At 49.6% G+C, this 13303-nt stretch overlaps 1 protein-coding gene across 34 annotated transcripts in view; it reads right to left on the minus strand.

Moving 5' to 3' along the window:
• Rbfox1 (RNA binding fox-1 homolog 1) overlaps positions 1–13303 on the minus strand; it is a 1613147-nt gene that overhangs the window by 156063 nt on the left and 1443781 nt on the right. For 33 of the 34 annotated variants that reach the window (XM_048790118.1, XM_015490752.2, XM_048790117.1 and 30 more), the window contains one exon: positions 2781–3023. In XM_048790118.1, the coding sequence (XP_048646075.1) occupies positions 2781–3023 (243 nt within the window). Of the gene's footprint in view, positions 1–2780; positions 3024–9936; positions 10209–13303 lie in introns of those variants that run through there. The other variant, XM_048790121.1, reaches the window with a different exon arrangement.

Here is a 13303-nt window from a genome sequence, read left to right on the forward strand (position 1 = left end):
GAGACTGGACGGATGTTTGCCAAGAGCCAAGCTGAGTCCACAGTCAACGCTCCTCCCGGACCTTCTGCTCCATGAGCCAGTACATTTCCTGCCGAGTTTCCCGTTACCCGTGATGGGAAGACGAGGAGACGCTCCTCCAGCCAGGATTCAGAGGCAGATTCCTCAGAAGGAGCTTCTCCTACCACGATAATGCACCGACACCCTGGAAACTGACGCTCTAGGACCCAGCCCCTGGTGATGTCTAACCGAACACATCTCCCCAGTTCTCCAGTGGGAGAACTACGCGTCTCAAGGGCAGGGGGCTTATCTGAGCTCTTGCTGCAGTGCCTGCGCCACTGTGCACCACCAGCATGGTTTTGAAATTCAATGGTGTTGAACGGTAAAGTGCTCTTTGGGCGGGGAAAGGAAGGGTGGGCATCCCAACGTCGTGCTTGGATGAAGATTTCCATTAAGCTAGGATCCTTACTTCAGGTCACATTTTAGAACTCTCTGGTGTAAGCTCTTTCCATTGGCTTTCCATTGCTCCCAACATGGAATTCCAACTGCTATTGGCCCCTCGGCCTGGTGCATGCATAACCCCTGCCGACGATGTGTTACTCCCCGGCATCCCAGACCTTCCTGCCTCAGCCTGAACACACTGGCCTCATGGAGTTCTCTGAACCAAGCTCTTTGCAACTTCAGGACCTCTGGCTTGGTATTCTTTCTGCGTGGAGAGTTTTGTCTTCTTGTCATAAATACCATCTCCTTGAAGAAATGTTCCCACACTCCCCGAGGCAGGAAGTTCTGTCCTTTTCTACCTTCCCGCGGTACCCTCTTTTCTGTAAGCGTGTGCATCGTGGTTTGTGGAGCTACAGCTACCAGGTTGTAGAGCTCTTTGGCACGCGCTCACTCTCTGCCTCGGACTAAGTTATAGGAGGGAAGGGGCATGTCTAGGTGGTTCAACCACAGCACCTAATGTGAGGTCGTGGCCCTACTATGTGCTCAATCAATGTCCATGAATGAAAGAATGAATTAATGAATCAGTATTTCACAGTAATTCGCTTAATAAATAATGTGTAATTGGACCTTCTTTTTATTCAAAAAACAACCTTCCCAGGCACCATTTATTATCACAAAATAACTATCACAATAAACAATGGCCCCATCACTCAGCTATCCACACAAGAAACACCTGCTAAACCAACAAACCCACTTAATGAACCCAACCCTCAGGTATAGCCACTAAACACAAAAATATAACTGCCGTACAGTTCCCCAGAGCCCAAGGTGGAAACAACCCAAATGTCCACCAACAGATGGACGTGTAACCAAAATGAGTCCTTCCACACCATGGAGTATCGACATAAATGAACGTTGGTGAAACTACGTTAAGTGGAAGAAGCCAGACAGAAAAGAGCAGACACTGTGGACTCCAACGTCTTTGAACTATTCAGAAAAGGCAAACATATACAGATAGGCAGAAGAGGTAGCTGTCATAGGCTGGGGGGGAGGGAAGACTGGGTGTGTCTACCTAATGGGTGTGAGGTTTCCTTTTGGGGAGATGAAAATGTTCTAGAACTAGATGGTGCTGATGGCCATGCTCTACTGTGAATGTACTAAATGCCACTGAACTGTGTACATTAAAATGGTAAATTGTATATTACATGTATTTTATTACAACCAAGAAAGGGGAGCAGGTGACAGCAAGTTGCAGAGCATACACTATTTTGAGTATCTCTAAAAGTAGCCCCAATGAACAAAATGCTAAGCACCAAAGTTCAGCCTAGGTGTCTTCTACTCCAAGAAACCTAAGAGTGCTCCCAGCCCACAAACTTCTTCCCACGGGCTGGTTTCCCAGAGGCAGAGGGGTTGGGGAGAAGGGCCTTGTGCTGCCAGTGCCCTGGACTGGATGCGTGGTGCATCAGCTTCTAGGGGAGCCTGCAGGGCGAGGCTTCCTCCCCAGGTGTGGAGGAATGCATGGTTCTTGCAGGTGGTACAGGAACAAACACACACTGATTCTGATATGAAAAAGCCTATTGAGAGCTGTGTTGGATGGCTGGCCTGTTAACACTGGTTTTCCTTTAGGGTGGTCATAAAGGGTGTTGTTTCTTTGTTTGCTTCCATGTTTGTGACCCATTTAATCCTTCTATGGACCATAATTGGGAAATCAATCATGCAACCACCAACATTAAAATACCACACTTCTCGGGAGCCAAGACCCTCTGGCCCTGCCCTGGTAGAGTCCCCACCTCTGCCTTTCCTGTGTCCCAGCTACAGGAGTCCTGAAGCCAAAACGTGGGCCACGCTCTGGTGCATTCCGCTAAGTCTCAGAAGGCTGTGGTGGGAACGGGCACCAGATTTGTTTCCAGAGTGATGGAAACATTCCAAAAGCAGATTTTGGAGAAGGGTGGGCAACTCGGTAAATACACTAAAAATCACTGCAGGGCACACCGTTTTAAAATCCGGGAAATGTATGGTGGATAGATCATCTCTCTGTCGAACCATTTCCAGTCTATTCCATGGGGATGATAGTTTGGAAAAGGCAAAAGTGTAGAACAAAAGAGATGGATGTTTCTTTTACAAACCAATGTGCGTAATGAAAAATGCGTCGATTTAAACAAATAATAAGAAAGGAGGCGCGCGGCCCAGGCAAACTTCAGGGCGTTGGTACAGCAAGAAACCACTCGGCGCCACTTGGCTGGCCTGCGTCCCTGGCTGGCCGGGTGCACCTGGGCTGTGGCTGGCACCCCCTGGCACGCGCCGGGTGCAGCGCCCCCCGCCCCAGCGTGGAGCCCACTTACTGTGGCGGTGCCGGACACGGTCTGCGCACTGGTGTCCGCGGCGCTCTGCTCCGAGTGCGACTGGGCGGGAGGGTACAGGTTTAACGTGTGCTCGGGGACGGTGGTCTGGCCCGTGTACTCTGGCGCGGGGTGGGGGTGGGGGGCCGTGTATTCCGCGGGGATGCCGTTCTGCGGTGGAGCAAACTGGGCCGAAGCGTAAGGCTGGGCCATCGTGTCAGGGGCAGCTGCTGCTTCCTGATTACCCTGCAAAATCAAAAAGGTGGAGAGAGGGAGAGAGAGCATGAGTGGGCTCCGAAGAGGACCTTGACCCTCCGCCCCAGGCCGCCTGCTCCCTGCAGCCCGAGCGCCCCCACCGCAGGCACCGCTCATGCGCGTCCCGAGACTGCCACCCCCAGAATCCCCATTTCACAGATGCAGAAATAGAGGCGCAGACCCTCAAGCACCCTTTTCCCCATCATCCAGCCTGAGATTGCAGACTGCACAGGTCTGTGTCCTACTGGATTGGGGCTTTTTTTTTCTGTGCAGATCCTCATTTTGGAAGTCTTGAGCATGTAGTTGTCTACAGTGACAGCGCAGCCTTGATTTGATACTTAAAGTGCCAAGAGAGATTAAATTGAACGAGTGTGTTCTTGAGAGGAGAGACAATTCATCTAAGCATTTGAATTTAATCAAAGTTTTATGTGACTTGGCTCACATCATGGGGTGGGGGAGGGTCCTCTTAATGGTCCCAGTGTGTGCCTGGTGTGTGTGTATGTGAGATGTTCCCAGCCCCCATGTGAAAGCGCCAAGGAGAATTCAGGTCCTAATTTAGACAAAGATGTCCCCTGTGATATCCCCACTCAAAGCTTTTCTGCAAAATGTTGGACTTAACTCTCCTTAGCCCCATTAGTCAATCAATGCCTTTCCCCCAACCCTGGTCTTATTTTTTATAAGCACAGAATATTATATAACAATTTGCCCTTCAGTTATAGCCTAAACATGCAGTATGATAATTACAGTCAAGTCAAAAGAATTAAAAAAAAAAAAGCCTGAATTCAAATGTTTCCATTTCAGGAAACATCTTTCTCCCTCCGCCTCCACCCCTAACTCTACCACCCTTCACACACACACACTCACACTGAAGACATAAGAAATCATAACCTAGAGGTCCAAATTTTCCATGGTCTCAAGAGATGTGATTGCACAGTCAGAAAGAATGAAAAAATATAAAAAGCTTAGCAATTAAGCACACCGAATAGCGGCCTCTCCTATTGTCTGTGGTCAATTAGCTGTGACTTTCGCCCTCTGGCCTCCCGTAATGATAGGAGGGCACATGGCCTCAGTACCCTCCAGGAACATTCTAGAGCACATTCCACTGAAGTAGCTCGAGCACAGCAGATTTGTGGTGCTGGGGGAGGGTGCTCCCAGAAGAACACATGGATTTGTTGAGAGAGGACCCTTAATTAGAATGTTAAAGCTGACACTTGGAAGAGAACGGAGCTTGGGAGAAGTTTAAAACCTTTTATAAGTGAGAACATTCCCGCCAGGCTCCTTCCTCCTCCAGACTCGTTTTCCCAAATGTCTGTGCCACTGGAAGTGCAAGCGTGCATGTGTCTCATCCAACACTTTCTGTGGCATCTGTGGCAGTAGAGGGTCTGCCTAGGCTGAGGCTGGGCTGCTGGGTGCCCACAGGACCCCGTCTCTCCTTGGAAAACTCAGAGCACGCATATTGTCCTTGTCATGGGGTTCTTTAGAAACAGCCCAGTTTCTGTTTGGGGAACATTCCCACTCAGCCCTCCTGGTGCCAGCCCTGTTGCCAGGTAGGCACAGCCATGTGACAGCAGGCTGGCCAAATCAGAAGGTTATGTAGCCACAGGCATGGGGATTTCAGTTCACACCCATCTATTTAGGGACCTCACTACTGAGGTAAGCCCAGTTCACTCTGCATTCTGCTGCAGACTCTGGAAAGAAGTTTTATTGTCACTGTGATTGGCGGCTGTAAACATACCCAAGTCTGCAGCTGCCAAGAACTGACACTTGAAAAGGACCTGCATACAGATGTGGCCACACACAGGCAGGTGGGAACAAGAGGGATCAACGGAGTTCTTGAAACATCATTCGAAGTCTAGCATCTAGCCATACCTGCATTAGTAACACCCTTGTTTATTTTATTTACATGAGTAAATGTACTATTTTCCAACAGCTTTATTGAGATATCATTAACATAAAAATTGTACATATTTAAGATATATAACTTGTTGTTTTGAGATACATATAATATATATTTATACACATATATACATATGCTGTGAAAAGATCACCACGTTCCAGTCAGTTAACTTAGCTATCACCTCCACACGGTTACCATTTGCCTGTGTGTGTGTGCGTGGTGAGAAGATTTAATTTAAGTTGTACCCTCTTAGCACATTTCAAGTATAAAAAACACAGCACTTCTAACGCTCATCCCCACGCTGTGTATCAGCGCTGCAGAACCTAGGCATCTTGCATAACTGAAATGTTGTACCCTTTGCCTTATTGTCTCTAAGCCAGTTTTTCTGTTACAACTCAAAGGGTCTTGACTCAAAAAGAGAGAGAGAAAAAAATAAATCCTTGGTATTTCATAACTAGAGTCTTCTTTCCCTGGGCTAGTCGAGGAACGTGTTCCTGTATATGGAACTCTCATGACAACATCACTTCTCCACGCCTGTCTGAAAGCCCCCCAAATGTCTGCATCTTGGGAAGCTTCCAGAGGGAATTCACCATGTTAGAGTCAGCTTCCATCCAGGCGTGTCTCAACTTCTGCCATCTTCCACCTGCTCCATCTCTGAATGGAAAGGCAGACTTGGGGAAACTCCAGGTGTGACCACCTAGCAGAGCACAAATGATACCTAAGCCAGGACACAGGCTGCAGTCTCACAGAGGCCCAGGGGCTCCCTGCTTCTCCAGAGAAAAGACCTCCACTAGGAACACAACCCTGCAGAGAAGCCTCAGGACGTTGGGACTGTCCCTTAGCACCTGCAGAGCTAAAGTTCTTCTGGGATCTGAGGCTTCTCTGCAGTGGAAAGGGAGGACCACCTTCTCTCCCATCTGCTGTGGGAGAGAAGGTGGTCCTCCCTGCCCACACCATCAGGGCTCTCCACTCACAGCCCCTCTGCATGGGAAGCCCCCACGCCTGGCCTGGCCAATCCTATCTTCTTGTTCAGGTCCCACGTCAGGAGCTCCCTCCTCCAGCAAGCCTTCCTTGACACCTAGCCCAGCTCCACGCTCCACCACAGGGTGTGGCCACATCTCACATGACCCCCATAACCACTGCTGCCTCTTCAGGTGCCTGTGAGCTCCCCGAGGACAGGTGGCTGGGCCACGTCCACCGAGCTGTCTCCAAGCTCCATCAGCATAGCAGAACTGTGGTCCCATTTCCCAGGGTCTGCTCAGTGACTGTGTGCTTGAAGAAAGGAAGTCTGGCTCGGAAGCCTCATGCACAGCAGGAGGTAGGGTGGGAGGAGCAGAGAGGACTCAGCAAAGGACTCAGGGGCCCAATCTAGTCCATCTCGTGGTTTTGTAAATGAAGTTTTGTCAGGACACAGCCTGCTCATCTCTTTCCATACTGTCTCTGGCCACTTTTGTATTACAATGGCAGTGTTTAATAATTGCGACGGAAAACACACATTCCCCCAAAGACTGCATCTGGGCCTATGCATAAACAGCTTCTAATGGCCTTGTCAGAATGCCATTAGACATGGGGCACTGCTAGGAGCCCATCATTGCAAAAACAGTAGAGAGTAAAAAGCTGGCCCACAGGAGGAAGAGGCAGGAGGGGGTACTTGTACTCTACCTGAACCAAGGGCAGGTGATGTCAGCTGGCCTTGGAGAAGGGTGGTGTTGAGGAGGGAACAAAAGGAGGGCTCAGAATCTTTTCTGAAATTTGCTTTCCATCACCAGATGTCACCATCACCTTCCTGTAACCACACATGCATGTGTGCACACATACACACATGCACGCGCGAGGTCTCTCTCTCTCTCTCTCACACACACACAGAGGCTGCAAACACAGCACAAGTGGGCTCATAAGGAGAAGGTCCATCCTGGCCTCAGGCTTCTATGCTCCATCTGAAAGGCAGCCCCACCTCCTGTCTGGAGCTCACCAGACAAGCTGGATGACAGTGTCCTTTACCTCAGGCCTGGTGCATGCCAGACACCCTGCCAGTTACTTTATATCAGTAGCTCTTGAACCAGCTTACCAGGGGACAGGAGGCAGTGACTAGAGGCATTCTTTGTTGTCACCACTGGAGGAGGAAGTGCTCTGGGTATGTAGTGAGTGAGATCAAGGATGGTGCTGGACACCCTGCAGTAGTACACAGGACTGCCCCTGCCTCAAAGACATCTGTGGACCCCTAGTTTACTAGTGCCTAGGTCTGCACCTCTAATTCCACTTCACTTTACAGTTAAAGACGCTCTAGCACAGTCTTGGGAAATAACTATGCAAAGTCATAGCCACAGGTCCTTCCTAGGAAAACCAGGAGTTGAACCATGCCCATCTTCATCCAGTGCCCAGGGATCTCTCATTGGGCAAGGGAATCACCTAGCAGGGAGGTTGGTCGTTCTCTTAAATATGCAACCCCCTCCCTCTCACATACATCATGGGCCCAAGATCTGTCTTCCACACCCTGTTGTGGGGATGCCAGGCACTGGGGTATTTGATGCTAACATGCCAGCAAATCTCTCTGCCAGGTAAGGAAGGTGATCCTTGGCTAGTGTGGGGCAGCAGCTTGGGAAACCTCTGCACCATGTCTCCAACCTGAGGCCTGGCTTCAGAATTCTCTGAACCTGTCCCAGGATGAGTTAGGGCCAACAGAGGCCAGCGGGAGAAGGTCCAACCTGGCCTCAGGCTTCTGTGCTCCAGAGCAAACCACGCCCTTCTGGCCAACCCAGGGCACAAGCTCTTAGGACCACGTCCACGGCAGCGAAGGGGCCTACAGTTAGCATCCAGGTACATGAGGCTCTAGGTTCATCCTGTACCTGGAGTTCCCAAGCAGATGTTGGGGGGACCCCCTGCAGTTACTTATTAACACCGACAGCCGTTCCAGAGAGACCCTAATTAATATTCCCAACATTTGCACTTTAGGCTAATTACAGCTAATATTTAATTAAGATCATTGTACTTCCTGTGGAATTACTTTCCACCTTCAAATGACTTCAGAGATGTCTTTGTTCCCTCCCAAGTGATGTTCCTAGATTCTCTGCTTGGCTGAAATGCATTTTCTGGAAAAATACATGAACACTAAGGGCATCTTTTCCACTCCAGGTCACGGCTCAGACTGGGCTGGTGAATGGGTCCCGTGGAAAGCCAACGCCAACTCCAGTAGGTGACGGTGACCGGCCAAATGATGGGAGCCTGGCGGCTAGACATTCCCTCATTCCCAGAAGCTGCCTGCTTTCTCCCAACCCCATGCCAAACCCCCACCTTTCCCTAAATAAATGGAACAGTGGAAGAGGCTGGGATATTTGCAGAGTCAGGGTGCACGTGGGTGTGCTTGCGGAGGGTGATTCTCCCTCACGAGTGTCCCCCACATCACCCAGCAAGTGAGCGAAGAGCTTCTGCAAACCTCACATCTAATTCTGAGTGCCAGGACTTTCTCGGGTGGCTGCCAACTACACAAAAGGGGAAGGGCAGGCGGGCGGGTGGGAAGAGGCCCCGGCCTCGTACCTGAAGACTCACTGTTCCTACTGCAAGCTTGGACTCAGGGATCGACGTCGGGATAAATGTAGAAGAGACTCCCTCGTCCTCAAAACACCAAACCTATCAGTCCATGAGAGCAACTCAAAAACCAGCATGAGGATGTGGAACCCTGTCATTACCCAAGGCACCCCAATGGGTAGTTTTCACTCTGTTACTGAGAGCAAAAGGATTATTCAAATGCAAGCAAGTCTGATTCCTAAAAGAAAAAAAAAGGAGTCATTTCAATTTAAATATTTTACTGAAGCATGAAATAGCCAGAATATTATTGCTATTTTAAGACAGATGCTGTAATCTGACTGTTTAGCCTCGTGGGTACGCGCACATGCAGACAGCCACACCTCTGAAGCCCTCGGTTTCCCCGGCCCTTCCGTCCCCTGCCCCTGTACTTCCTTCCTGAGGTAGGCTCAGGAGATGGAGCTGTTTCTGCTGCTGTCCCCAGACCCCCTCCTCTGTGCACTGCCCTGAGTGGCTTAATAAAGTAGTTTTGGAAAACTAATAAGAGAACAAAGGGTGGCAGCCGTTCAGACTTTGCAGAATATTTCGTCTCAAGATCTAATGCAAACCACATTTCAACTGAGAAATAGCCTTTATGTGGCGGAGCACGACATGCCTTATTCCATCCATTGTAACTGCCTGCCTTTCCCCGACAGGGAAAGGAGCCTGTCTGTGTAGCTGCCCAGGTGGACTGGAAGGTAATCAGGTGTTTTCCTGTGCGTGTGTGTGTGTGTGTGTTGGAACAGTCAAACTTTTGAGCACCCCTGCCCTTTTTGGCTTCTGGAATTTATATATCCCTAGTTTATTTCTTGACTCTGCCCCACCCAAAAAAAAAAAAAAAAACCCTCCTGGACTAAAGACAATTCTTATAAGAGAAGAAATGCACAGGAATGTTTAACACCTAATAAGCCTGCTGATTGCACCTGTCCACACCGCCAAGGCAGGCAGCGGTTCCAGCCGCCACGGGACCCCCAACCCCCCATGGGACCCTCGACCCCCCACACCCGGCGCAGACTCGCTGGAGGAAACGGCACGCTCCTGTGCTGCCTGCAGCCTTCAGTCTTGCTGACAGTTTGTTTTACTTCAGTTTAGTAGCCCGGTCTGATCTACTTCTCTGGCAAGAAATCCTGCATATTCAGAGAAAGCCTCTTGTGCTGAACTGAAATGAGCTAACCGGTACCATGCCCCGGGGGCACTGGAACAAAGGAGGAAAATACAAAATGACACCAGGAACCTGGTGGTTCTGCGACCAGCCCAGCTCTGCACGGAGTCGAAAGCCCCCTCCACCCCCACCCCACACAGTCTTCACAGAAACTCCTGTCCTTAGCCCAGGCTTGATGCACCACGCAAACTCAGAGAGCACAGCCTCAGCGCCGGGAAAGGGAAAGGCTTTGCTTCATTCGAATCACAATTTCAAGTGAAAAATTAAATGGAAAAAAAAAATACCTGCTGCACCCGTCTGCATCCTGTCTCTTCCATAAACTTAGCAGCTGTTCTGGTCCCACACCACAAAGCATCTGCCCAAATCAACCCTCGATTAGGAGCGAGGATGTGTGCTCTGGGCAACGTGCGGATGATCGGGGTGTTGAAGGACGGGGAGCTGAGGCCGCCTGGCTGACCTCCCCCTCAACATCTGACTGCACCCAAAACCAGCCCCAGATGGGACTCTTCTGCAAGGGAGGCCTGGCCCATCAATCACGGCTCGCTCCTCCTCTGGCTGCTGCTCTCAGTTTCAGAGTGCACCACTGAGCAGATGATTATGTACAAGAAAGGAACACACCACACGCGCGCACACACACACACGCACGCACACACACAGTGCTCAACTACATTAATAGCTGTTTAAAAAACATTAGAAGTGCTATTCTACGCATCGCCTAGAGCTGGGATTTTTCATTACTAAACTAAATATATGGTATGCAAAGTTATAAAATCTGCTGGGAAGCTGGCTACCAGCTTTATTTATTTTTTTTAAGAGGCGATAGGGATGTTTGGGGGTAGCAGGGCAAGAGACACGGGGCGACAAAGAAAGCCCGAGGAGAGAAAGAGATGGTCATAGGTAAATAAAAAACTCCCATGAGAACATCGTTGAGAATGATTTTGTAACAGTGCTGCCTGGTTAATAAAAACAGGGTCCTGACGAGTACTTGGAAGAGTTTGAAGCCCAGCTCCTTTGCAGCCTCTCTGTGTGAACATAAAACAAGTCATTGCAATACTCTGGGCTCCAGAATTTGCTTCCATTTAATGGGGAAAATGATGGGTGACTTTAGAGCATTATTGGAAGGATCAAATTAAAAATCAAATTGCAACCAACAAAACACACACCGGGCCTGGCTTGAAGTCAGCATCAAATAAACAGATTTGGTTAATTCACATCCAGTGAAATGGGAAGTGACATCCCAAACCATCTTTGTCCCCAGGCTTTGGAGTCGAATGTGGCAAGAGGTATATCATAAAGTCTCACACCAATGCCCACAGAATCCCAGGGATGATACGTGCTTTGAGGAAAAGGAATGGGCATCTGCTCTCTCCTTCTCTTCAACTTTAGTTTTTTTCCAAGCTCATTGTTATTTTCTTTTCTCTCAATAGGAAAAATAAAATCTTGCACACACACAAAAAAAATCCCTACTGAAGCCCTACAAGCAGCCCCTTTATTTAAAGCTGCAAATATGTTGTTCTTCCTTTATTGTTAAAATTGCAACAACAAGAGGAAAACGTCACAACCATTTCAGTTGTATTTGGTCATGTCACTCTTGCTCAGTGAGGGAAAGGTTCCAAGGGTCCCATCTGCCCTCCTGGCGGAAGCTGCTTAGGGCAGAGCCTCCGTGCTAGGAGAAGAGGGATCATGCTGGACTGGGGTGGGGGTGGGGTGCTGGCTAGGTCTGCTCAGGTGATCACACTTGTAATTAAAGCACGCAGAGGAGGAGGAGGTCGGGCTGGAAGAGGCCGCCAGGAACAGGTACTAGTTCAGAGAGCCCCTGGGGAAATTTATTTTTTTCTTAAATTCCAGCTCCCTAAAGTCAGAAAGAAAATCTGGGTCAACAGCACATGCAGCACCCTCACACTCCTGGCTCCAGTCCCACCCTGGAATTTGTCTGGTGCACCAGGTAGGGGAGAAGCCAGTGCCCTCGGGTTCCTCGATGGGATTTGGTGGCTCCCCCTCGGCACTGCCCAGTCTAGGGAGCCCTGGGCCTTCCTTGCCAGACGGAAGCCCAGCACACGTGGAGAGTGGCCATCCTCCAGAGCCAGGAACCCCCTGTCCTCACTGATAACTACAGAGCCAAACTCCTGTCCACTGACCCGGGAGAAAGAGGGGACCAGGGGATGAAACCACCAGCGTCCAGGAGAAAGATGGTGGAAAGGCTAGAAAACAACTGGAAAGAATCAGAAGAACCTAAACAGAGAGGAGGGTTTCGGTAAAAAGAACCTGGGAGATACAACACGACAGGGCCCCTCACCCCCGTAGTAACTATGGGATTGTTGTTTAGAGTCAGGCACCAGGACTCCACCTGGGACCTGCCATCAGCACTGCCCAAGGCCCTCTGAAGCGTTCTGACACACAACCCCAGGGAAAGGCATTCTGCAGGGGATGCCTCCAGGTTCCAAAATCCAAGCAGGGTCCCACCCTGATCATCTTTAAATAAACAGTACGGCATGGGAGAGGCACAGGGTAGTAAGAGTTCGCATCTGTCATGAAACCTTCGTGGGAGTGAACTGGATTGCAGTGTAAAATAAATGAAAGAAAAGCCCCTATGCTATGATTTCCAGGGTTTGCTACCCTCCAACCCTCTACCAATGCTGCCTCATGGGATCCCAGTCAAACACTAGGAAGTCAAGCTCACACTGGTGGAGCGGCCGGCAGGTCACCTAACCCTCGTGTGCCCCGGTTTCCTTATTCATAAACTACCCACAGTGTTAGATATTCTTCCCAAGGAGCGTCCTATGAAGCTTGAGGGGTAAAATCTGTAGGAATGACTTTTGTCATCTAAAAATACTTAAGCACGTATGTCCCATTGTGGGAATGAAAGTTATCCCTTCTAGTCCACCAAAGTTCCTCCTCTGAAGAACACAAAGAGGTGAGGGCAGTGGACTGGATGGGTCACCTACTGTGATTCAGAGGCTTTAATCCTCACAAACCCTATGAGGATGACATTACAGTCTCCTTTACAGGTGAGAGAACTGAGATGCTCACCTAGCAGAAAAATACATTCCAACCTATGGGAACTAGTGAAATAGCAAGTGGAGGGACCTCAGTCTTAACCTAACCTGGTTTAACAGAAGAATTCCTGTTACTGAATCCATACTGAGATGAAGATGGTGGCGGGATGAAGATGGCAATGGTGGCAGTGTAGATGATGGAGGTGGTGTTGATGATGGTGGTGGTGGTGATGATGGTGGTGGTGGTGATGATGGTGGTGGTGGTGATGATGGTGGTGATGATGGTGGTGCAGATGATGGTGGTGGTGGTGGTGGTGGTGATGAAGATGGTGCTGATGCTGGGGATGTTGATGACCATGGTGGTGATGGTGAAGAAGGTGAAGATGATTCTGGGGATAGTGAAGATGGTGGTGAGGCTTGGGGTGGAGAAGGTGGTGGTATCGGTGATGAAGATGACAATGGTAGTGGAAAGAACCATTCCTTGGGCACCAACTAAATACCAATCACTATTCTAGGCATTGAGGATGCAAGATTCACGAGAGCCTTGCCTTTGTCACCTCAGTTCACTAGAACTGGAGGTAGCGCGGACTGCGCCCCTTGCTCATACGCACACAACCACTCAGTGCTCTTCATCCAAATCTGTCGACTCTTCAAC

Source organism: Marmota marmota, unplaced genomic scaffold, assembly GCF_001458135.2.
Source record: "Marmota marmota marmota unplaced genomic scaffold, marMar, whole genome shotgun sequence".
Taxonomy (NCBI): Eukaryota; Metazoa; Chordata; class Mammalia; order Rodentia; family Sciuridae; genus Marmota; species Marmota marmota.